Below are 24,992 nucleotides of genomic sequence, written 5' to 3'. Positions count from 1 at the left end.
ATGTTTATTTGCCTTGTTTGGTGCATTCTACAGGGTGGTTCAGCTAATTTTAGCCAGCATTTCAAAATATTCCGATGCACTCTAAGACGACGCGACCAAATTCATGTTGCTCACTTTTGTATGCAGTGTGTCACGCTATTTTTGTATTTTGTTTAATTACATAATTCGTCAAGATTAATTGTGCACTTCTGAAGCAACGAAGCTAGGGAAGAAATTCGAATTAGAAAGTTGCAGAGTGGCTTGCAAAACGTCCGAATAAACAGTTTCTGTATTTCTATCTGTTAAATATTAGTGTTTTTCAGCTTACTGTGGATGCCCGCGAAAGAAAAGAAACACACAACGTGTCGTGCCCACTTGCGCGTCGTGATTGCACTGCTTCCAAGCGTTCCGCGCGCAAACAGCCGTAGGCGCGCTGCCGCCTAAAAAGCGACAGGGCAGCGAGAGCAAGCGTTGGCTGTTTGATTTAAGCTAGCAACCGTAATCGCTTGCGCTGCGTGAAGCGACTGACGGGCGTGGTGGTGATAGGTGGTAGTTAAGCAGACTATTGTGCGTCGGCTGTTAAAGCGCCAGCAATTTTGTGATGTCTTTTTCCAACGAGGAAAAACAGACATGATCCTTGCCCTAGGAGCTGCAGGCGGACAGAGACAGCAGGGTGCAAGACTATTTCGAAGCTGGCACCCGGGTACGCGACGGAGCCTGATGATAATATTCAACACCTACGAGCCGCCGAAGCAAACCGGCAGCTTCACAAGAAAGAGGCAGAGAGCTTCAGTCATAAATAATGAGGTTCGCTCCAACGTTTTCTCTTTCATGGCGGCTAATCCACACACTAGCACGCGCAGCGTGAGCGCACAGCTCGGTGTGTCAAATTCAATTGCCTGGAGGAATTTGAAAACAGCTGGGCTGCACCCCTGTCATCTGCAGTTGCATCAATGCCTGGAGTCGAGGGATCTCCAAAAGAGACCCGACTTTGCGAATTGGATTTTGATTCAGGAGGAGCAGGATTCTGACTTTCTCACTAAGGTACTCTGGACTGACGAGGCGAACTTTTCCTGAAATTGCCAGGTAAATATCCCCAACGCTCACTATGGGAGTGAGCAAAATCTCCACTGGCTAGGAAGATGTCGCCACCAATATCAGTGGTCTTTTAACGTTTGGTGGGGAATATATGACAACACAGTCATCGGCCCACTGTTTTTTAACGACACTCTGACCGGCAAGAGGTATGTAAGTGAGTTCCTCAAAGGGCCGGTTGAAGACTTCTGCTACAACATGCCGCTAGCCCGGCTGGACGCAATCTGGTATCAGCACGACGGGGCCCCAGCCCACAACTGTAGTCAAGCACGAGTATGTCTTGATGTTACCTTCCCAGGGCAACGGATAGGGAGAAACGAGCCTGTCCTGTGGCCGGCAAGGTCACCTGACCTCAACCCTCTTTACTTTTTCTTGTGGGGCTATATTAAGGATCACGTCTACATGACGGAAACGACGACTACAGAAGCCTTACAGGAGAATATAAGTGAAGTCTGCCACAGCATTTCGCCGACGGTGTTCAAGGGAGCGACAGCAAGGCTTCTCAGAAGATCCCAGTGTTGTATCACTGCAGAAGGTGATCTCTTCGAGCAGTTGCTGTGAAAGCGCTTGAAAAATAAACGTAAATTTAGTGAAAGACTGGGTCTGGCCATTTAGGATACTCTTATTCTACCATTTTCAGCTTTGTGAAAACTGAGTTTCTTTATTTAAGGTTGTTGAATTTGCTTACAGCTATCGCGAAATAACGGACCTGTTGATTCCGGCAGCACAAGCGATAACCGCTGCGTCTGCCTAGCGCTATAACAAACTTTCGCGAGGGGAGCACATCGCTGGCGTAAATGGAATATAGCCAACGCCTACGTCGCTGCCCTGTCGCCTTTTAAGCGGCAGCGCGCCTATGGCTGTTTGTGCGCGGAACGTTTGGGAGCAGTGCAATCACGACGTGCAAGCGGGCATGTCATGTGGTGTTTTGCATTTCGCGGGCATCATCAGCAAGCTGAAATACACTAATACTTAATAGATATAAAGACAGAAACTGTTTATTCGAACGTTTTACAAACCACTCTGCAACTTTCTAATTGGAATATTTTCCTAGCTTCGTTACTTCAGAAGTTGGTTGATTAATCTTGACTAAAAATCTAATTAACCAAAGTACAAAAAATAGCGTGGCACACTACATACAAAAGTGAGCAACATGCATTTGGTCGCGTAGTCTTAGAGTGCATTGGCATACTTTTAAACTCTAGGTACATTTAGTTGAAACACCCTGCATGCATTTACTTTTGCCTAGATACGCAGATTTATTGGATATGTGGCGGCCTCACGGTCACCACCCTCTAAGGCTCTACTGGCCCAACCACGCCAAGTCACAATGACACGCAGTGGACGAGTCTCCAGGGCGCCCCGTCGTATGGACTTGTGAACAATTTAAATCGTCCTATGAACGTTCGCTAACTCACTAGGAGGGGAAGTGATGTGGCGGCCTCACGGTCGCACAGCAGCAGCCAGACGCCCTTTCCTCTTTTGCACTCGGTAAAAATATTATCGCGGAGTGTGCGGAAAAGGGAAGTGGTGCGAGGGTGCGCAACCGAGCCGTAGAGGAGGAGGAGGAGGAGGAGGAAAAACTTTATTTTGCAAAGGAATTTGGGACCTTCCAGATCCCCTTGGTCCCCGCACGACCCCACTGCGCTCAAACGTAAATGTTTGACATGTCCATGACGCTGGCAGCCCGGTTGGCGGCGATCTTCTGCCTTGCGGAGTCTGTGAAGCGAAGTGAGATCTCCCAGTCGCACCAGGTTTAGAGTGGTACTGGCCCGCCGGGGGGAGGAGAAGCCGGGCAGGCCAGGAGTATATGGGTGAGGTTTGCTTTCGGCGCATCGCACAGAGGGCAAGAAGGTGGGATGGGCCGTAGAGGCTGGACGAACACAAAAATAAAGTCATTTGTTGCTTGTTCTTCAGGGACGCATCACTCGCTTCTATCTGCTGATTTCCAGCCGCGCTCACGTCCCCCACAACATTGCTGACCCGGACGAGCAGCAAGTGCTATGGACACACCTCAAGGCACCGAAATTCCGACACTCTCCGGCGTCGACGTCAGACTGCCTCTGTTTTGGACTGCGGACCCTGCATTGTGGTTCATTCAGGTGGAATCACAATTCGCTGCACGGCGCATCACAGCAGATTCCACGAAATACCATTATGTGGGGAGCAGTCTGCCCCCATCAACCGCCAGCGAAATTCGAGACCTGTTGCTTTCCCCACCAGCAGACAACGTTTACGAGGCGTTGAAGGCAACACTCATTCGCAGGATCACGCCCCCCGAAAGCCAACGGCTACAACAGCTTCTCCATGAAGCCACCCTCGGCGACAGAACGCCAAGCCAGCTGTTGCGTTATATGCAGCAATTATTGGGTAGCAAAGTGGATGGACATTGGAGATGGACGAAGTCGGCGTACTTCCAGCATCGCCCGCGGACCGCAAGCGCCCGAACACATCGCCTTTGCAAGCAGTCAACAACACGGCCATCGCCACGTATGGAAACCGCTCCTTAACCGTCAGTCTGGGAACGCTACGATGGATTTTCATAGTAGCCGACGTGAAATTCGCCATTCTCGGAGCGGATTTTCTGCGTCACTTCGGACTGTTAGTCGACATGCGTAACCGGAGGTTACAGGACCCTGTGTCACAAAGCGATGTAAAAGGCAAGCCTTCAAGACATACGCCGCTCAGTCCTACGCTGATCAAACCAGCAGGCCCTCTTCGTTTCACTTCCATACTGAGCGAATTGTCTGACCTGACACGCCAGCGCCAACTGGGATCCCCAGTAAAACACGACGTGTTTCACCACATCACTACTACTGGACCACCGGTTCACGCTTGACCACGTCCATTGTCGCCTGAGAAACTGGTGGTGGCACGACAGGAATTCGACCTTCTTCCAGTCCTTGGGCATTTCCCCTTCACATGGTTCCTAAGCGATCATCGGGTGACTGGCGTCCTTGCGGGGACTATCGAACGCTGAACAATGTCACAGCGCCCGACAGGTACCCCGTGCCACATATTCATGACATACTGGCAGGTCTGCATGGGGCAAAACTTTTTTCACAAATTGATCTCGTGCGGGCATACCACCAGATACCTGTGTCACTGGAACATGTCCCCAAGACTGCTGTTACTACACCCTTTGGTCTATTCGAGTTCCTGCGCATGCCATTCGGCCTTCGCAACGCGGGTCAAACGTTCCAAAGGTTTATTGACGGTGTTCTACGGGGCCTAAATTTTTGTCACGCCTACCTGGACGACTTGCTTATCGCGAGTACCACCCCAGAAGAACATGAAGAGCACCTGCGGATTGTTTTTCGGCGACTATCTGAGCACGGTGTTATCGTCAACGCGGCCAAGAGTGAACTCGGCGTGCCTGAGTTATCATTTCTGGGCCACATCATTTCGAGCTCGGGAGTACGGCCGCACCCTTCTAAAGTGCAGGCCATAAAAGATTTTCCACTGCCAGCCTCGAAGCGCCAACTACGTGAATTTCTCGGATTGCCAAAATTCTACCGCCGCTTTGTGCCTAAATGCGCCCATATCAAACAACCACTTCACGGACTGCTCAAGGCAACGCAAGGATCTTCGAATGACCTGCCTTGGTGCGAAGAAGCGAAAAGGGTTTTCAACCGAAGCAAGCAGGCCTTGGCAAATGCTTTTTTCGTTGACTGTGTTCGCATGCCTCCGACTGCCGGGTACTGCAATCTGAAGTACTGCATTGTTTTGTACTTGATTCAATTTCAGCTGCAGTGAGTTAGCGGCTGGATTGAACGAAGGCAATTGTTGAGGCACATATCAAGTCCTGGCTGCGGCATGCGCACGGCCTGCTCACATCAAGACATGAAAAAGCCTCATAATGCTTGTACAATTTTTTTTATTTATAATGTCTTTTGAGCTTTGTATTAAACATTTCCATCTTACAAAAAAAATTCCTACTCAAAGCCCTAAAGACATATCAGAAAAACCTTCTTGTACAGACTTTATGAACAACTCAAGCAAGTGTTGGTACTTGAGTGTTTGTGATTTTTAATTTATTTTTTGCAATGGCATTAAAGCAGTAGTGACATGATATTTTCAACAATCCTTTTTTTGCGTTAAGGGAAGAGCCTCCACCTCTAAACTCTAGAAAATATTGTGGGAAGTATCAGAGTGCTCTAAATATTTTATTATGATAACTTTTTTAGCCAGTTTCGGTGTTTTCGCTGGAGGATACTGTTTGACGTCATGTAATGGTATGGGATCACGTCAAAGCAGGACATTGTGGCATTTTGACACTCTCTCTGGCTTGCTTGGTCGCCTCGTATGCTGTTACTCGTTCTGAGAACCGGTGGAGCAGCATAGTGGATGGCAGAGTGAGCCGAAGCAAGTGTCAAAACTTCACAACATCCTGCTTTGACGTGACCGCATACTGTCATGACGTCACAACACAGTAGAAACGAAACCGAGACTTGCGGTAGAAAAACTATTATATTAAATCCTTTAGGGTGCTCTAAGGCTTGGCAGTATCTTTTTCTGGAGTTCAGAGGTACCGCATCATCATTTAAAGGAAGAAAAGAAGACTTGATAATATTGGGTCATTACTTTTTCAATTGTTCTAATACATGGACCCTACGCTGCTTGGTATTTTGTATCACGTATCTTGGTTCCACAGCAAACTAGTGAGGAATCTACTGCTGACGTTTTATACCCAACGAAATATATGCTATGTCAAAGTGCGATATTTACGTTTGCTCTGTGACAGTAACAGTGCCCAGTTGACAATTTGTGATATTTCTCATTTTGCCAAGACATATTAGTGTCTTTAGCCAAAGTGTCTGTAATACATTATCCCTGTCAAATTTTTTCTATGACTTGTCGCTTCCTTCACAGCCTACTGATTGTCTTCACGTTAGGTCATATACCAAGTCATAAACCATCCATATTATCATCATGATATTTCTTAATTCACTTATGCTAAATATAATATGTAACCGACAGCAAAGTGGAGTTAACTGTGTTCGCAAGGGGCTCTCATAATTTTCAAATTGGGCTAAGTACAAGTTGCGAAATCTGTGTGGCTTGTGTGTAGTTCACCAATTGCTCTGATTAGTCACCGTAGCAAATTTGCTGTCGATGCTAAAATTTCTCAAGATGCTTTGCAATGTGTAGTTTTTCGGAAACGTTATTGACAACAGCGTTGTTCTCTGTACCTGTCCTAATGATGTCATATAGCAAATGTGACCTATTTATGTGCTTTATCAATTTGTATGCGTACCACCATACATGCCTTAAAAACTGTTGACAGAGATAAATTACTTAAATTTACATTGCATAGTTGTGTGTGATGCGCACTTCAGTGCTTAGCTGTGAGGTCAGTCACTGCGCAGGAGGATAATTTTTATACTTTTTGCTTAAGCATATGGCGTTACATACAAACGTTTGTGCAGCATCGTTTTTTACCACAAGAAAATTAACGGTTATACTATTTTGACTATATACTGCATGGTTTCTCATATCTCTTGCATTTTGTGAGCAGTGAGCTCTATGTCAAACTCTGTTATTTGACATTTAAGCTTACTTTGTCAATTCAGTTGACAATTTTGCGTGACAACCTACCGCGGTGGTGTAGTGGCTTTGGGGCTGTGCTGCTAAACCCGAGGGCGCGGGATCAAATCCGAGCCACGACGACCGCATTTCAATGGGGGTGAAATGCAAAAACTTGCACCTTGCATTGGGTGCACGTTACAGAACCCCAGATGGTCAAAAATTATTCCGGTGTGCCCCGCTACGGTGTCCGTCGTAATCATATCGTGGCTTTGGCATGTAAGAACCTCAGAATATATGGCATTTTCATATATTCGTGTTCTTTATTCAAATTGTCTTAAGTATATTATGCCACTTGTGTTTATTATCTGATCTATAGCGTCTTTGCTGTGGAGTGATCCTCCTCGAGTAAGACATTGTACCATGTCATACCATTCATGTTGGTTTCACTTTTGTTCTCTTAATTCACTACTTGCTACGAATTCGTTTATACTATACATGCTTAATTCTGTGATGTAGTTTGTAATCAGCTTTTCACCATTTGCCTTTTTTGTGAAACTATACCATGTGTTCAGTCACCCATGTTTCTAGTTTTTGTGGGGTCAAGAATTGAACCACTGCCCGTCTAGTTGCAATACACCACGTATTCAATATTTTATGTCTTTATGAAGTTAGGCTTTATTGTGTGGCAGTTTACCATTTGCTGTTGCTGATTTTACTAATAAAAATATGTGTACCTGTTTGATCCTGTTGATGCCTTGATTCACGATATAAATTGTTGTTGACATAAGTGCACACACTTTCAATGGCGCATGCGGAACTAAAGTTTGCAAAAGCACCCATTGCCCACATTGCTTGAAATATTACGAGAGCGCTAGTGACAGAGTAAGCTGCTCTACATGCACTAAATGGTCAGTAAACATATTGTTACGGCGCAACCAAGAGTGGCGCCAGACAGAAGAAGACGATTTGACGTGTAGAGGTGGAGTACGTCTCGACAGCCATCTTGTCTATGCATCTTTGTCTCTTTGGTAAATATTGTATATACATCTTTATATGTGACTTCTGCAACGTAACAACGTGGTGGAGGTGCAGGGTACCCACCCACGAGAAGCAACGACGGAGCTCCACAGTGGTCGTCACCTCGGGCTGGACAACATTACGCACGGAACAGGACCCGACATAGCACGGCCCACATCAACGCCTACAACCCCGGCGGTTATGCTGGCTCAGCTGCGGGATCCAGGAACGTTCTGCGGCACCGACCAGCTCGACGTGGAAGACTGGATAGCCATGTATGAGCGTGTATGTGCCCACAACAAATGGGATCCGAGGATTATGTTAGCTAACTTGGTCTTCTACGTAGAAGCCACGACGAAGGTGTGGTATGACAACCACGAGGAGGAGCCTAACGGCTGAGAAACATGCAAACAGAAGCTGAGGGACTTGTTCGGCCGTCCCGCCGTGTGCAAGAGCACCGCTAAGAAAGAACTAGCGGCGCGTGCCCAGACGTCCACAGAATCATGCGTCTCTTACATCCAGGACGTGCTGGCTCTGTGCCGTAAGGCCGACAGCGATATGACTGAGTCAGACAAGGTTGGCCATGTACTGAAGGGTATCGCTGACGATGCTTTCAACCTACTCATTTGCGAAAATCGTGAAGCAGTACAAGACATTAAAAAAAGTGTCACCGCTTTGAGCAGGCCAAGAGCCACCGCATTGCAACGCCGTTCGCACGTCTGCCGAACACAGCTGCGCCATCCTCTTGTGACGACAGACTAGCGACCATCATCTTCAGATGAACTGACGCGGATAGTGCGGCGAGAACTTGGGGCCATGGCTCTTGCAGCTCTTTTTTCCCGCCCCAGTGAGCCGAACAACTTGCCTACAGCACCATTTGTGCAGGCAATAGTCCGCGAAGAACTCGCTAATTTTGGAGTTCGTTCTGTATGTGCCGTTGCCGCATCACAGCTATCTCATGCTCCAGGTTCATCGAGTGGTCCGCAGTATCCTGCACGCTACTGAAATCCAGCCGAGTGGCGAACCGCAGACGATCGACCAATCTGTTTTTCCTGCCGGCATATCGGTCACATTGCTCGCCATTGTAACAACCGTACTGTGTCCTCCCCTCTGCGACCGCCATTCACCAGTCATTACCACCCCGAACAGAGCGAGCGTCGTTACCAGCCTCCACTGGAACCCCAACAGCGAAACAATGACGCTCGAGCTCCTTGGAACAGTCCCTCGTCGTCATTCCGACGTCACCAGCCCCGTTCGCCACCAGCTCATCGATCATCGTCCCTATCGCCGCAGGCTCGTCGCCCACCGTCCCCGATGCAGCCACGATGCTCGTCTCCGGAAAACTTAGCCATGCAGCTCCCGGAGTGTGACGCTGCATTGACGACGCCACCGCGAAACCCTCTGACCACTTTGCCGACCACACAGAACTTGATGGACGTTTCAGTCGATGGCGTCAGTGTCCCAGCACTTATTGACACTGACATAAAAATTGTAACAGCGCAAACACATGCAACCACAAAGTACCAAGGACGAGACAGAAGCGCTGGTACTTTGTGGTTGCATGTGTTTGCGCTGTTACAATTTTTATGTAAATTATGCACCAACTCGCCCAGAAAGAAGTTTTAATATTGACACTAGTGCGCACGTATCCGTGATGAGTGCTCAATTGCGCCGACGCCTGTACAAACTTCTCATACCCGCTGCTTCACGCACGCTCCGCGTCACCGACGCAGAGCGCCTACCGTGTTTGGTATGTGCACTGCTGCCGAGTAGGCCGAGTAGGAAAATTATTTTTGTTTCTGAAAAGCTAATAATGTATACACTAGAAGGGCGGCAGTTTACAGAACAGTACGTGCGTCAATCTTTTCATGCGAATTTGTGCACTTGTGCACAGCCTTTTTATGTTTATGTGTATGTAGTAGTGAGCCGGTGCCTGTTCTATACTTCATTCACACTTTGTGCGGTAACATTTAATTTGCAACCATGTGCGTAAAACCAATACAACTATGTCAATTAAAGGTTACACAATCTATTCACATGAATGCAAATTATACCAACATTGACATTTTGCCTATTGCATATATGTTGACGGTGACTTGTACCAATATGCCTAATGATGACTATATACTAGCCAATTAAATGGCACAACACAACCAGCGAAACAAGAGACACAACGAGCTCTGACAGAGCATACAGCCTGTACAGCAGTAAGACAGGGATGTACTAAGAGAAAAAAAAACGGTGTTCTAGTGGCTAAGCTAGCTTAGCAGGACTCTTTGAGGGACTATCAGACATTGTTTGGGATATTATTGGGCTTAGTGAGTTTAGAACAACTGGTGAGGCTTATACAGTGTTGACTAACGGCCACGTCCTCTGCTACAGGGGACTCACAAATAAGAAACAATACTTGGTAGGATTCCTAATCCATAAGGACATAGCAGGCAACATTGACGGATTCCACAGCATCAACGGGAGGGTAGCAGTAGTCGTAATCAAATAAGAGTTATAGCTTAAAGGTACAAGCCTACGCTCAAACCTCTAGTCAGGAGGATGATAAAATAGAACAGTTTGATGAAGATGTTGAATTAGCGATGGGAAAAGTGCAAACTCAGTATGCTGTAGTCATGGGTGACTTCAATGCAAAAGTGGGGGAAAATCCGGTTGGTGAACAAGCAATTCTCAACTACGGCATCGATTCTAGGAACACTAGAGGAGACATGCAAAAGGATAGACAGTTGGGCGAGTTGATACGGTAGCATGATTTTGGCTTCTAGCGCGAAGTGAAACACGGACACAGAAAGGAGCAGACAGGACGATTCTGTGTCCGTGTTTCACTTCGAGCTAGAAGCCAAAATCATAGAGGAGACATGTTGGTAGGATTCGCGCAAATAATGAACACCTTCTTCAGACAGCGTAGCAACAGAAAGTGCACCTGGAAAATCCCTAATGGTGAAACAAAGAATAAAATAGATTTCATACTTTCTGCCGATCCCAGCATAGTGCAGGATGTAGAAGTGTTAGGTCAGTTAAAGTGCAGTGATCATAGCTTAGTAAGGTCTTCACCTCAATATGAAGAGAGGAAGAGTGAATTTGGTCAAGAAGAAACAGGCCAACCTAGACGCAATAAGGGTAAAAGCAGACCATTTCAGGCTGGTGCTTTCACACAAATGTGCAGCTTTAAAACAGAAATGTCAGAAATGATGGTTACATAGGGGCAATGAATGAAACCGTAACTAGGCTGACTTCAGTGGCAGCAACTGAAGTGGGAGGCAAGGCACCAAGGCAACATGTAGGTAAGCTGTCGCAAGTAACGAAGAACATAATGAAGGAACGACAAAGAATGAAAGTGTCCAACTCAAGAGATCAGATAGAATTTGCAGAACTGTCGCATAACTGTCAAAACTGATCAACAAGGAGAAAGTAAGGGATATTCGAAATTATAACGTGAGAAAAACTGAGGAAGCAGTAAAAAATGGATGCAGCATGAAATCCGTGGGAAGAAAACTTGGCATGACAAGCCAAGATGTACGCATTGAAAGATAAGCAGAGTAATATCGTCAGCTATTTCGAAGATATAGTAAAAGTAGCGAAAGAATTCTGTGTTGCCCTGTACAGTACCCAGAGCAGGCACGCTACCTCCAATCGAAGTAGTGATGAACAGGTTACAGAAGCTCTTTCTATAAGTTACGATGAAGTTAGAAGGGTCTTGCAAGACATGAAAAGGGGAAAAGCGGCAGGAGAAGATGGAATAACAGCCGATTTCATCAAAGATGGCGGAGAGATCATGCTTGAAATTCTTGTGGCCCTTTATACGAAATGTCTCAAGACTTCAAGGGTCCAGAAGAACTGGAAGAATGCCAAAATTATACTAATTCAGAAAAGGGGAGACGTTAAAGAACTGAAAAATTATAGGCCCATTCGTTTACTTCCAGTATTGTATAACATATACACCAAGATAATTTATAATAGAATAAGGGCAACACTTCAACCAACCAAGAGAACAGGCTGGCTTCAGGAAGGGATGTTCTACCATGGATATCTACAAAGATTCAAAAGCCACCTTGATTCTCCACAAGAAAAGTAGCAAGAAAGAAAGGAGTCAGGCAAGGAGAGACAATCTCTCCAACTACATGCTGAGAAGAAGTATTCAAGCTATTAAACTGGGAAGACTTAGGAGTGAAGACCAACGGCGAATACCTCAGCAACCTTCGATTTGCAGATGACAATGTTCTATTCAGCAAGACTGGGGACGAGTTACAACAATTGATTGAGGACCGTAACAGAGAAAGTGTAAGAGTGGGTTGGAGATTAATATGCAGAAGACAAAGATAATGATCAATAGCCGGGAAAGGGAACAAGAGTTCAAAATCGCCAGTCAGCCTCTAGAGTCTGTGAAGAAGTACGTTTACCTAGGTCAATTACTCACAGGGAAGCCTGATCGTGAAATGGAAATTTACAGAAGAATAAAAATGGGTTGGAGCGCATGCGACAGACATTGTCAGATCCTGACTGGAAGCTTACCATTATCATTACAATCAGTGAATTCTACCGGTGCTAACGTATGGGGCAGAAACTTGGAGACTGATAAGGAAACTCGAAAACTAGTTAAGGGCCGCGCAAAGAGTGCAAAGAGAGGAACGAAGAATGTTAGGCGTAACGTTAAGAGACAGGAAGAGAGCGGTGTTGATCAGAGAGGAAGCAGGAATATCCGATATTATAATTCACATTAAGAGAAAGAAATGGACATGGGGAGGTCATATAATGCTTAGGTTATGTAACCGATGGACCATTAGGGTTACAGAATAGGTACCAAGGGAAGGGAAGCGCAGTCGAGGACGGCAGAAGACTAGGTCTGGTGATGAAATTAGGGAATTCGCAGGCGCAAGGTCGGAACTGGTTGGCGCAGGACAGGGGTAATTGGAAATCGCAGGGAGAGGCCTTCGTCCTGCAGTGGAAATAAAATAGGCTGCTGCTGATGATGATAGGGAATAGACAAATTTGCATGGAAATGAAAAAACAGAGTGACCACTACTTAGATTACTGCCGTTCTTCTAGTGTGTGCACATTTTCATTTAAGAAAATCAATTTCCCAGTTAGCAGCTTTCCTGTCCATTCGTTGTTGGTCATAGAGGGTGCTTTTTTTTAGCATACAGATGTTTTATACATAAAAAGAAGCTCTTAGAGTATCGAACTTGGCATTTCTGTAGAGGAGTTCCCTAAGCGAGGCGGAGATACTTTGCCGCTAATAGCGTGAATTTCAGAACAATTCACAACTTCGTTCTAATTTACTATTTTATTAGTGCTTTCAGGGTGGCTTAATTGCCAACCTTGGATGCATTTAAATTTGAATGCGCCCGCATTAAAAATAAGATCTTGACAATTGCGCCTGAGTAAAGATATTTATCAACGAATTTCAGCGCCCAATCCAGGCACTATCGACAACTAGCGCACCGCGAGCACTAAAAGGGAGCCCGCTATCATATCAGTTAGAAACGCTCCGTTACGAAAAGTGCGAGGAACTTTGAAACATCGCGGGAAATACTGATACGGCATGTTTTGCTTGGCAAACCTATGCCGCGAAGTGCAGTATCATTATTTGCCACGACATGCCATCATTCGACGTAGCGGCGAGGCGTGCACGGTTCCGATATTGCTTGGATTGAGCTTGACGTTCGATGAATATCACGCATTAGACGCGGTATTCAAGATTTAAAAAATGCAGGTGCATTAAAATTTGACTGCCTCCAATTTTTCTGTTTGAACTGCTCCCGCAGGCACTAATAATACAATTATTAGTGTCGGTTAATTGTCCTGAAATACATGTTATTAGCGGCAACTCTTTACAAATGCCCGCAGAAGATCCGCTACTTTGGCGTCCTCAAGATGTCCTAGGACCACAAAAAGTCCCGCCCCTGTCGTGCACTGGTCATTGGGATATCGGTAATTTCGGTAACAAAATTTTTAAACGTCCGAACATTCGTTTTTGACCTCCGTCGGACCAGCCCAGTATGTACAATTCCTTTTCGCGTTATAGTCCTCCAGACTTTCATTAGTACGTCCCGTGGATTTTCGCGTACATCCTGCGGATTTTGTTAATGCCCGACAACGTGATCCGTAGGATATTCCGGGGTTTCTTGTCCATTGGGTCTGCTGTGTTAAACAACAACAGTTATCGGAATACTGAAGAGCAAAACACTTTGTCTAAAAAATTATTGCAGAAATTACGATTTACTTGGTGATGGTTGCGCATCAGGAGCAGTTCACTGTAGAAGTTTGAAATGAGCACTAATAAACATTCAAATAGACTCTGCCAGTATCAGAGACAAAGAAATTCGTATTGACTATGCAAAAAATGTAAATTTTTCCGATATATTTTCTAATGACGCAATGGTCTCAAGGGTTGTACGTCACGGCAACATTATTGTGGCCAAAGATATTTTGGGAACCACTGATTAGCTCAATATAAAGCCGCAATCTTTTAAAGCGAGAACTCGAGAATAGTCGAGCGACACATGTCGGGTACATAGCGAAGAATGAACTCGCAGCGCTTTTACGGCGTCCCGTCAGATGGCGGGAGCTTGCCCGCAACGTGATGGCGCAGCGTGTAGCTAAATCGTGGCCTTCGCGAATGCCTTCGAGTTTACACGGGCAATGCCGAAATCTCGGAGGCCTCCGCTGCAACTTAACGGAATCTGCGTGCACAGGGCTAGTAGGCGCCACCTATCAGTGCAGCTGTATTGTATACGCGCTCACTTCGGCGTGGTTAGCGTGATGGTTGAGCACGTGGCCGCTTTATCAGACATCCAGACATTCATTATTGCACAGTGTTGTCAACAGCAGCTGATTTTTAGTAGGTGTTCAGATTTTTTCGAATTTTGAGGGATTCAGTGGTAAAGCTTCGGAATTCATTGATGGTTCACGACTTCAAGAAACCGAGTGCGAAATGTGCAGCTTCTTGAATATATCTAATGTACTACTTTCTCCTAAATCTGCTACTTTTTTTGCTATATGCTTCATACAAGCTATATGTGAGTATATTTTTCCTCTTCGGGATTAAGCTTTAGCATAGTCCAAAACGAAGTGACCACTTCAGACTTCAGGTACTATATGTCATCTAATGCCCTTCCGAAATTGGTTTGAATCTTAGACAAGGCGTTTTTTTTTTTTTTAATATTTAGGCTGTTCGAGATTCACTATGCGCCGTACGATTTTCCAAACCGTGCTCCGCTCCAAGAATTTTGAAGATCACTGTATTGTTTTACTACTCCGCTAGTGACACATTGTACAACTTATATTAGGCGCTGGACCCGTGACGACAAACACCGATTAAAATGCCTCCTGCTAGTATAAACAATCTACTGATTTCTAATGGTTTTGTGAGGAAAGATCTACTACTTCTTTTAATGATCTGTGACAACAGTACATTCATATCTGGTACTGATGAGGATGTGATCTGTACTCAGAGGAAAAAGTTGGGCAACTTGGTTCTGGCTAAAATAAATGTTGCGCTAACAGAAAAAGACACGGGCGGGCGAATAGAGGAGCGTGTGTGCTTTATTCGATCGTCCGTATCAGTTTTCACTAGTATAGTGTCTATGTGACATGCTTTTGTAAATCGTACAATCACATTCTTAGAACTGCAGATTCTTGCGAAACATATTTCCGCGTTGTTGCCCTTAATAATTACGTGAGGGGCTGGCTTCTCCCTATTCATTAGAAGAAATTGCGGTATACATCTTATTTCTTTTTCTTTTCATCGTACTATGGTCATGTTGGTGTGCAACGAGCGGCTTCTACTCGAATTATTTTGCCGCATGGCAGAATTATTCAACTTGGTGCTTTTTGGAAATGTCTGGCTTGTCGAGTCCCTTTGACTATGTAGTGCTGTCCGTGCACGCCTCTTTAGCCCCCCCCCCCCCGACCGTTTCTCTTCCTATGTCTATCACCCTTCTTTCGATTCCCCGTCTCCTTTCCCTTAGCGTAGGGTAGTAAACCAGACTCTTGAATGGTTAATATTCCTGCCTTGCTTTTATCCCTCCCTGTCTCTCTCTTGCCACAGGGCAGGTAATTGCGGCTAGTGCTTGTTGTTCTTTTCTTAGGTATTTGCGTTAATTTCAATTCAGTATCGATGTGACTCGCAGATATGATTACAGCCTTGCTCCTTCCTTAACAGTCATTTCGGGCACAGTTCTCGCTAGCCGATGCATTGTATGAGCCCTGAATGTGTACGTACTGAAAATAAGAGGCACCATTTTCGAGCTACATACTTTGGAGCAACAGCGATTCCTCCGAACGCAAAAAGTGTCTTGATAAAGAAAGGCGCATCTTTTTCCACGCTAGCCATATATTATTTATACCTCGAAACACGGTTTGCTGATTTGTTTTATTTAAGGCCTTCATCCTTATGGCGCTGCTGAGTACGAACGCCACGTCCTCGTATCAGCTTCATCTACACCATGTGACTAAGAAAAACAGTACTCTGCTCCCCTCTTCCAATGCGGTTCCAACTCCCTGCGCCAATGAGCAGCCGGGAGCCGGGAACGCTAACCACTAACTATAGCGCAACAATCGCTTTGCAGTTCGTGAGGGTTTTTTGTGCGCGGCGCAGACTTTGAGAGCGGGGGAGTCTGTGCATGTATTTCAGACGCCAGAACAGGCAACACTCTGGCAGACAACGATGATGACGTCGTGCGCTTCGCGCTGAAGTTCTTGCAATGATGGTGCGTGGTATGCGCTGTGTGAGTTCTCTGCACTAAAGCTCGGTGACGGCTTCGTTACGCGACCACGGCAGTACTCTCGCGCTGCTGATGTGCGATCGAGCCGTAATTAGCAGCGCGGCTTTCAGCGCAGGAGTAATTCTTAGCGCACCACTTGCATAGAAGGCCCTTCACTGCATGTCAATCAACGAGGTCTCGTCTTCAGTAGCATAGAGTTGTGGACTTGCACAGGTTTACAGGAACTTGGCACGAAGTTGGGGGTTTTCACGGTAGCCGGGCGCCGGTGGGGGGAGGGGGGGAGGGGGGTTGCAGTAAATAAGTTGAGGGCCGCAGGAATCACTGAAGTCTGTTATTTCGTGTTTTTTTTTTTCTTGTGCAGTGCCCCAAAAGAATGAGCAAGTTCATGCAATACATCCGGCATCTTGAGCACCTTAATCATTTCGAAAGATCAATGAGGCCGGAAAGTCCACCGTCTATACTGTGCTATGGACTAAAATGAATTGTAAGTGCGAAGTTCCCATGAAATGCAAAAGCCTTGTCTCAGAGCAAATTACCTTGGAAAGCACATACATCGATGATTTTATTTCTAAAATTCATCCTGCATGCTCGGAATTGGGCTCAGATGGTGCTCTGAACGACGACAAAGCTTACGAGTTGTTCCGTGTGCCTCCTTTGCCCAGCATAGGCGGCGGCTGCGATAAAAGCTGGCGACACCAGGCAGCCACGCATTGTCTGTTGGGACAATACTTGGCGTGTGGCCTGTTATAGAGACCTGTATGTGGAGTTTCCATTGATGTGAAAAACCTTATCATTTTGAACACGTGTTCAGTGCACATGTGACTTGTTATGTATCGTCGCGTTTATTGTTGCGGTTGGACTTAGTATTTAGTTTTAGCCCTAGTGCGTGCCAAGGTTTGCACGCAATAATGTGTTCGCTTGGTTTTTTGTTTTTGTTTTTTGATACATTCTCAATTTGCCCACAAGCGCAGTTGGAGGAAGTATGATGCTTCCAACCTCTTCACCGGCACTCCATTTACTTCGTCCTAGAGATAGCCATTTAGGAGATTTATACCACAGTTGTAGTTGTGTTAGGTGATTTCAAAACATTTCAGCATCGTGTGCGGGAAACGCCATTAATTATTTGTTTGGTTTGCCGTGCCCTGCTCTCTTACTGGCTGGTCATGGTATCTCAAGCTGCCTTCTAAAAATAAAGATGTCAGTTTGACATGATATTTGTTAACAGCCTATTTACCGTATGCAGTTCAGCTATCCTCTTGGTCATCATTGCAGGGTGCCACTAACGAAAATCAGCAGCGTGCAACGAATCCACTGTCTCTCCATGAAATCACTTGCTGCGGCCGCATCGTGTTTTAATAGTGTTTCACCTTTATTTCCTAGCGAGTGTCCTCGCAAAATCGTTAACTTCACTTGTGTTTATATATTTTCTACTGTCAAAAGTAACAAACTGCTTATTTGCCAGCGAATTTCGTAGCGTTCTTCTTGGTTTATTTTTGTTATTTATTACCATGTGTTTAAAAATCTTCAATATCTTGCTATGTTCTAATAGCCCCTTTATTTTTGCTTCACTGTAATGATCCAGCAAGTGGTTAGGGTAAATAAAATTAAAATGATCAAGAACAAAATTACACCACTGAATTCAATTCGGTGAGCTTATGGATCAGTGTCTTATGAACACAACTTAAGTTGAGAGTTCAGCGCGGCATGTCCAATACTTCACGCCTCTGCGCTTCGGCTTGCTTGTACTGTGCCTTCACTACATCTTGAAGCAAGCGGTGTCCGTGCGCTGAATATAAACAAAATTGCTGAAAACTGGGAAGGGAAGAACTGGGCGACCTTTTTAATGAGCGATGCTTTGAATTAATCAATAGCGCAGTAATCATGTTAGACTTACCACATGCCATAAATGCATTTGGTGCTTTCAACAAAGGTCTGTTACTAGAAAAGGGGCTCAACGAAGGTTTCTCTTGGGCAAGCTAGTTCATAACGAATAACGAAAAGACATAACGCGAAAAGATACCCGTGTCGCGCTCATCTAATAACGTTAGTCCTGTGCACTGTATTCTTGTCCACGTCATTTACCGCTACGCTTTTAGTTTTAAAGCGAAGCTTTCTTTGCCTACCGCCCGACCTTTCAGGTGACAGCTGTGTCGATACCTTGCCGACTACTCCGGATGATATGTCGTGAAATATTGACGGAAAAAGTAATGGAGTAGCGCAACTATAGCAAGTTTAATGAAATCGAAGTGGCCGTTGAATACGTTGAAATGTACTTTATTGAAGCGGCGTTCCAACTAATCACGCATAAGATCTTTGCATATATAATGTCGACTCATAGCTATCTATAAAGCACGCATAAACCTTCACGTATTAGCGCAGGATATTCAATGGCTACTTCCATTTCGTTAAATTTCTTCTATTCTGGCTACTTCATTCTTCGTAATCGTTGGGTATGTGTTCATCTTTTTCCGATCCTCCAGAAGGGGTATGTGACACTGTAGTACCCAAGTTATAGACGTCGTGAATGACTGCCCTCCATTCTTCACTCAACAAACACCAAACAACGTCTTCGTTCTCGTAACGTCGCCCCGTCGACGTCTCACAGTGTGCATCCGCATGAACTAGTATAACATGTGAACGGTGCTGTGCGTAGATATGAATAGTGCATGACATTGGTTACATGCGCGGTAGATAAACATAAACTTTGGATCAAATGACTTGCTGCGTAAGATGAAAATAAAGACTATATATGCATCGCATTTAGTTGTATGGCGTTCGATGAACGATTTCCCCTAAAGCTTCGCGTCCCACATGTATTCAAATATGTGCGTTGGTTCTGCCATTTTATTCACTAGAAAACGTGGGATTTTGAACCGACAAATGAACTAACTACAAAAGCTGTCCTTCCTTGATGACTCAAAAGTATATTAGGTGAATATTTCTCTGGTCTTGTTCCTTTGGTGTTGTGCAGCACGTTTTATTATGCGAGCCTATGCTAAACTGCGATGCTATTAACGTTTAATAATATTTTGTTTGACTTCTCATAATATTTATCTTCATTGTTATTTTATTTTCAATCACGGAAGTTTTCTTTATACTTGTGTTGTTTTGCAGGTAACTTATATTTTATTTCTTCTAAAACGAAAATTTAAATCAACAACTGTCATAACGCCAACATCTGTTTCATAGCGCTGAATAAAAATATTGCAAAAAACAAATGTTTACAGCCGCTGTGTTGGCTACTAATGAGCAGAGCGGAGGCCAATCGTCCTAAATATTGCCCCATAAAGGTGAATATGCATGCTGTTCATTAGCCAAAGTTATATTTCTTTGTCATAGCAAATGCAGCAATATGTATAGCCGTCACAGTTGGCTACAACTAATTAATCTATTTGGCGCTCATACGAGCTGCCCAGTCTTCGTTACTTAAATTCATTCGTTTCTCCAGTTCTTTTTTTCTCTTTTTTTTTATTGAAAGGAAAATAAAATAAAGAGACGTAATCACCTTATAATGGTGACGGCTACTCCTTTACCTCATAGAGTCATCATTGTGCCTCCCTGCCTTTCCTACCCTTGTTTTCTCTCTCTCTCTCTCTTGATACGCAACTATCCTGCTGTGGCTTTAACGATTGTTCCTTAACATATAATTGCCACAGTGCGGCGTCTGGGCAGAACGATTACTGGCTACCTTTTCATAAAGAGGTCCGCCTACAACCAGCAACCTCTCCCGTCTTCTCGTGTGCCAAAACATAAGCAGTGTCCTCCAAGCTTGTCTGCCATGGACGGATAATTTCCCACATTTTTATTATTTTAGTACATTGTCTCGTTGCCAATAAACCACATTTCCTACTACAACTACACTTCATTTTACTGTTGAATTGCCGCTTAATTACTATTTTATTCGATGATTAATGGTTTCTTCAAGGAGTTCTGCAATGCTTTCTTCTTCAAGCTTATGTGTAAATGGAATTCCCTCTTAAGCTATATCCTACTCTAATAAACATGCTACAGCCAGTTTTCTTTTTAGCGGCGATAAACAAATTTGTTAAACTACATCTTTAGTCTGACAAGGTATCTGTGGTGTTCAGCAGGAACCCTTGATTGGGCGTTTGCTATATTAATCGCCATAAAGGATTTGCCCAGAGATATAACTTCGTAGATTACCCTATACAGCATTCAATGTGTTTTCTGTAAGACAATTTCATCTCTTGGAAATCATCGCCTCTGCAACTGTCCTTCGCGAGGTTTTGCAAGTGGTGGAACACCATCCCAAAAATGCAGTTAACTGGCGTGGTTTAGAGAACAACGCTACTTCTTTTTCTTGTGTTATTGGGGCCATCAGAATTTTTTTTTTCAGATCACACAATCGCAGAGAGAGAGAAGTCCCGGCAAGTTCTTTTTTATTTTTTAATCAGCAAATATACAATGTTGATGCGCTTAACACACGTCTTTGGATGATGGTACAGGTGCAGTAACTCAGCATCAGTAATGAGGTGATATTCCGCGTACACTAAGCCACTTAACGGACAAACACTCTGCTCGAGAAACACTACCAGTTCAACTGTTGCAGTGTCCACTCACTTTCGCGTACACAATCTCTGCTTCACACGCATCACTCTCACTCACGCATTCGAGAAAAAAACGTTGCTATGGACAGCCTGGCTAACAGTGTAATGCTGGTGCACTCACCTACTGCCCCGGCCTTTTCGTCCCTCCTTCTGTGGAGACCGTATATACTCACTCGAAGTAACACCAAAAGTAAACCACACTATAAAGAATATACTGCCTCCTGCTGTACTACACGCTAACAAGATAAAAAATTTCGCACTAACTAAAACTAAGGATTTGCTTGCGATGCGTAACATTTCTCACTTTTATAGCACCATCACTGTATATACGGAGCAGGCAGGTACAGTCTGTCGAAAAAGTTTAAAATCTGCCACTACCTTCTCCGGAGCAAGACACCTCCTGTATATTGACACTATGGTGGCCGCCTACATTGAAAGAAGTCGTCATCTTGCCGCTAATGAAGTCGAGCCTCGGTAGCGGCGACTCACGTGCGCCGCTCAACTCGGGCGACAAGGTCAGTGGCCTTTACACGTTCGCGACATACTGTTTAAGTTCACATTAGTTTCCTGGACGCACGCTGCAGTTTTAACCTTTTGACGTTTGTCAGGCGTGACACTATTCTAAAGCTATCATTTAAAGTTAAAAATGCCTTCCTCCCGACTTAACGGCCACAGTTGGAGATAAATTGTGCGCCGTCCTGATAGCTGCGACGGCGCCGTCTACACCGTCCGCGCCGAGCGCACCAAGGAGAGTGGTGCCGCCGTCACCACCTCCTGTGTTTCCGAGGCCGTTCTTAAACGCGGGGCCACCTTTGTAACCAACGTTGCCCAGCCCGACGCCAAGTAGAGCCGGGTGACGCACACCGATACCTACAAGTCCAGGTCCGCCGAGGCCTGCGAACACTGGTCCTCCGAGTCCGTGGCCGCCGAAACCACCGAGACCATGAAGACCCAAGTTGTTCATGGCCAAATGATGTAGGCCTATGGTTCCAAGTCCTGGTCCTCCCAGCGCTGGTCCCCCATGTCCTCCCAAAACGTGGCCATCCACACCGGGACCCAAAAGAGCGCGCCCGTGAAGGCCTGGACCGAAATGTGCGGGACCTACGAGCGCTCCAAGACCACCAGCATTAGCTGGCCCAGCCGCAGCATTGGCACCAGCGGCGTACGTCTGCGCCTTCAGTGCGTTCGCTTTGGCCCCACTGAGGCCGTTGAGCGCTGCCGCGCCACCGCCGAGCGCTGAGGTGAAGCCAGCCAGGCCATGCCCGTTAAGGCTAATTCCGCCAGCAGCTTGGCCTACACGGACAACCGGTCTAATGGCGTGATGGACAGTGGCCACTGGGTGCTTGACATACTTTATGACGGGCTTTGTCACATACCGTAGGTTTACGACAGGCTGCTTCAAGAATGTAACGGAAGCGATCGGTGTGGCCACTGGTGCAGGAACGGAAACTCCCTGTCCATTTGGCGCTGCTATGAACTGGCCTCCTGCCCCAAGCAGACCAGCTCCTCCGAGGCCCCCGTTGAAACCACCGCCCAGAGCGGCTGCCAGATTCGCTGCTTGACTGGGCCCCAAGACAGCGCCCTGACCACCGAGGCCGCCTCCTCCCGCTCCCAGGTACTGTGGCACTCCGCCTCCGCCACCGACTCCCGCAGAAGTCGTTTCCAGGAGCGCGCAGACGGCGACGAAAAGCACCTGTACGGCAAATCAACAGAACCCGTGTGACTTCGCTCAAGTTATGGTAGGCGTGGCCTGCTTTCACAGGTTATTGGACAAAAGCAACATTTTATATCATTATTCTTCCTTTATCTGTGGGGGTTATGATCCTTAATGAGAATTGTACAATACTTCAATTTTACATGACCCCTAAATGTTCTGACTCGTTGAACGATCATTGTGTTTGACGTGCATTTTTTTCTTGTTTGACCTTTATGTTCAACAGCTATGTCATAATGGCAGCTTTGATGCTGGCACGAAGCTTGCACCAAGGCTACCAGTGTGAGAAAAAGCGGAGCATGGTGTCATCGGCAAATTGAATTCCAGCACCTACCTGTAGCAGAACCTCCACATTTAGCACGTCTAAGGGGCTCACCGAGCGTTCACCCATTTAGAGCATTTCGAAACCTTGAAGGAGCTCCGCAACCGCATTGAGGATTGCGGTTACAAAGCTGCTACAAGAGCTCGTGCAGCGGGATTGAACGTGTTTGGGACAGAGCATGTACTCACGGCAGTTCTCATGCTGGTATCCACAGCTTGCTCTCGGTTTCGTCTGTTGGCCGGCTGCGACGTAGGGTGCCCTTTATAGCAGTCTCAATGGGACCCGCGTGGAGGTGACCTCCTGAACGCGCCGGGGAGCGCCGCAAGATCACTTTCCTCGGTCAATGTCTCACAGCAGCGCAGCCCGAACAACCGATAACGTCTTTGCCACGCACGACAGGGCTGAAAGCGAATTCTGTGTCAAGAGGCCTCTAAACAGCGCTTTCTTTTCTGGAGGACGTTACTGGGCTTGAAGCGCAACTGGTTTTTTTGGATCAATGAGGAAATATCCATTCTAGCCAACCTCTCTCTGCAGCTGTATAGGTGACGGTCTACGTACGCGACTAAAGTGTTCCTGACGTGTTGCAGTTTTTCGCGTGCAGTGCGGGGAAGTAGATTAGCAGATTAGGTGTGGTTGGTCGGCTGGTGCGGGAGAGTAATTAGGCGTTTCCAGCTTTTCTCATTGTTTAACCTTTCAATACCCTTTCTTACTTCTGGTTTGATGTCCGGGGCTTGGCTTCTCTATTGACTTTAACGATGCCTTATATGTAATATTTTGTGTGACTCCATCCTTGCTGCTGCATTAACTAACCACTGTGAAAAGCGTAGATCTCAGCTGGAAAATCATAGTTCATTGCACGGGGGCTTAAACATGCACGCTAAATATGTTTGCGAGCGTATATTTATATGCTTCAAGGGGAAATATCAAATAAACGTTAGAGAAACGCAAGAAGGAATTGTACCAAGAAGAGGAGTAACTGAAGTCAGCCTGTATTTAAAGAATAATAATTAGCTTGAAACAGTGCCTTGCATCAGATACCAGAAATACGAACTCGATAGGCGTCTAGAAACATACTGCTTTTTCCAGTGGGTTTTACACTAGAGCATTTCTTTCGCATAGCGAAAAAGTGTTAACTGTAACACCAGTGTATCTCGCTGCAGATTTTTAGTATTTGCCTTTTCTTAATGAAACTGAATACGTGTCACCTAAATAAAGTAAAGCAAAAATAAAGGTATATTTGTAGCATTATTTTTTTAGCATCTGCACTCTATTTAGGCTTTACAGAGAGACCCAGTGTTCTTATCAAGGGGATCGTCGCATTGTCAACATCTCTGCTTCGACAATTAACTTGAATGCCCATTCACAAAAAGGATCAAGTGGGGCTGTTTGAGGTAAGTTAGCTGCACGTGGGTCGCGTGGAACATAGTGAGAGATTTCGGTTCGTGCAAGTGTGCAGTTACGGGCGTCAGCCTGTTACAAAGCTGCCACCTTGCTTTTGCTGTGTTTGTAGCAAAGTGTGATACAAACGCATGACCGCGACACAAATCGGAGAAATCCATTTTCGAGAACAAAAAGTAGGGAACTTTCCGCATTGTTTTAACTTTCCTGACTATACGCACATAGAGATAAAGCTACAGACGCGCTTAGTCTAAATATTTGCCGGAGAAAGTATTGGATTCGAAAGCGTCAGTTTCGCTGGTGTTCTTCAAGGCTAAAGGCAAGCGCTTCACTCGGTGTCAACATCGAAATAGAACGATCACTACAACGTGGTGTACGGAATGCCCGAGCGGAGGCTTATAAACCCGTTATTAGAAATCAAGAGGCAGCTTGATGCCATAGAGGCAGCTTGATGCCCTTGATTATAAGTCGCAGTGGACAGTGTAGATAATGACTCATTTAGTACTCTTTGGTATAAGGTTTCGAAAGTTGCTTTAACTTTCACTATAAGCTCAGTTTTCAATAAAGCAGCATATGAATGAGGTATTAAAAAAAACGCGTTCGGGGAGTCCGCTTGGTTGAAGCCTTCGTTTAGA

At 45.5% G+C, this 24,992-nt stretch overlaps 1 protein-coding gene across 1 annotated transcript; it reads right to left on the bottom strand.

Moving 5' to 3' along the window:
- Positions 1-20,738: 20,738 nt before the first annotated feature.
- On the bottom strand, positions 20,739-24,172 carry LOC126543383 (uncharacterized). The gene is made up of 2 exons (XM_055078388.1): positions 23,148-24,172; positions 20,739-22,616 (listed from the first exon to the last, which is right to left on the bottom strand). Exons 1-2 carry the CDS (start codon positions 23,157-23,159, stop codon positions 21,564-21,566), a joined length of 1,065 nt encoding a protein of 354 aa, XP_054934363.1. The 5' UTR covers positions 23,160-24,172; the 3' UTR covers positions 20,739-21,563.
- Between the last annotated feature and the right edge of the window lie 820 nt (positions 24,173-24,992).

This window comes from Dermacentor andersoni, chromosome 1 (genome assembly GCF_023375885.2).
Source record: "Dermacentor andersoni chromosome 1, qqDerAnde1_hic_scaffold, whole genome shotgun sequence".
In the NCBI taxonomy this organism is placed as follows: Eukaryota; Metazoa; Arthropoda; class Arachnida; order Ixodida; family Ixodidae; genus Dermacentor; species Dermacentor andersoni.
The sequence above is the reverse complement of the archived record's forward strand: the minus strand, read 5'-3'. Positions and strand labels throughout refer to the sequence as shown.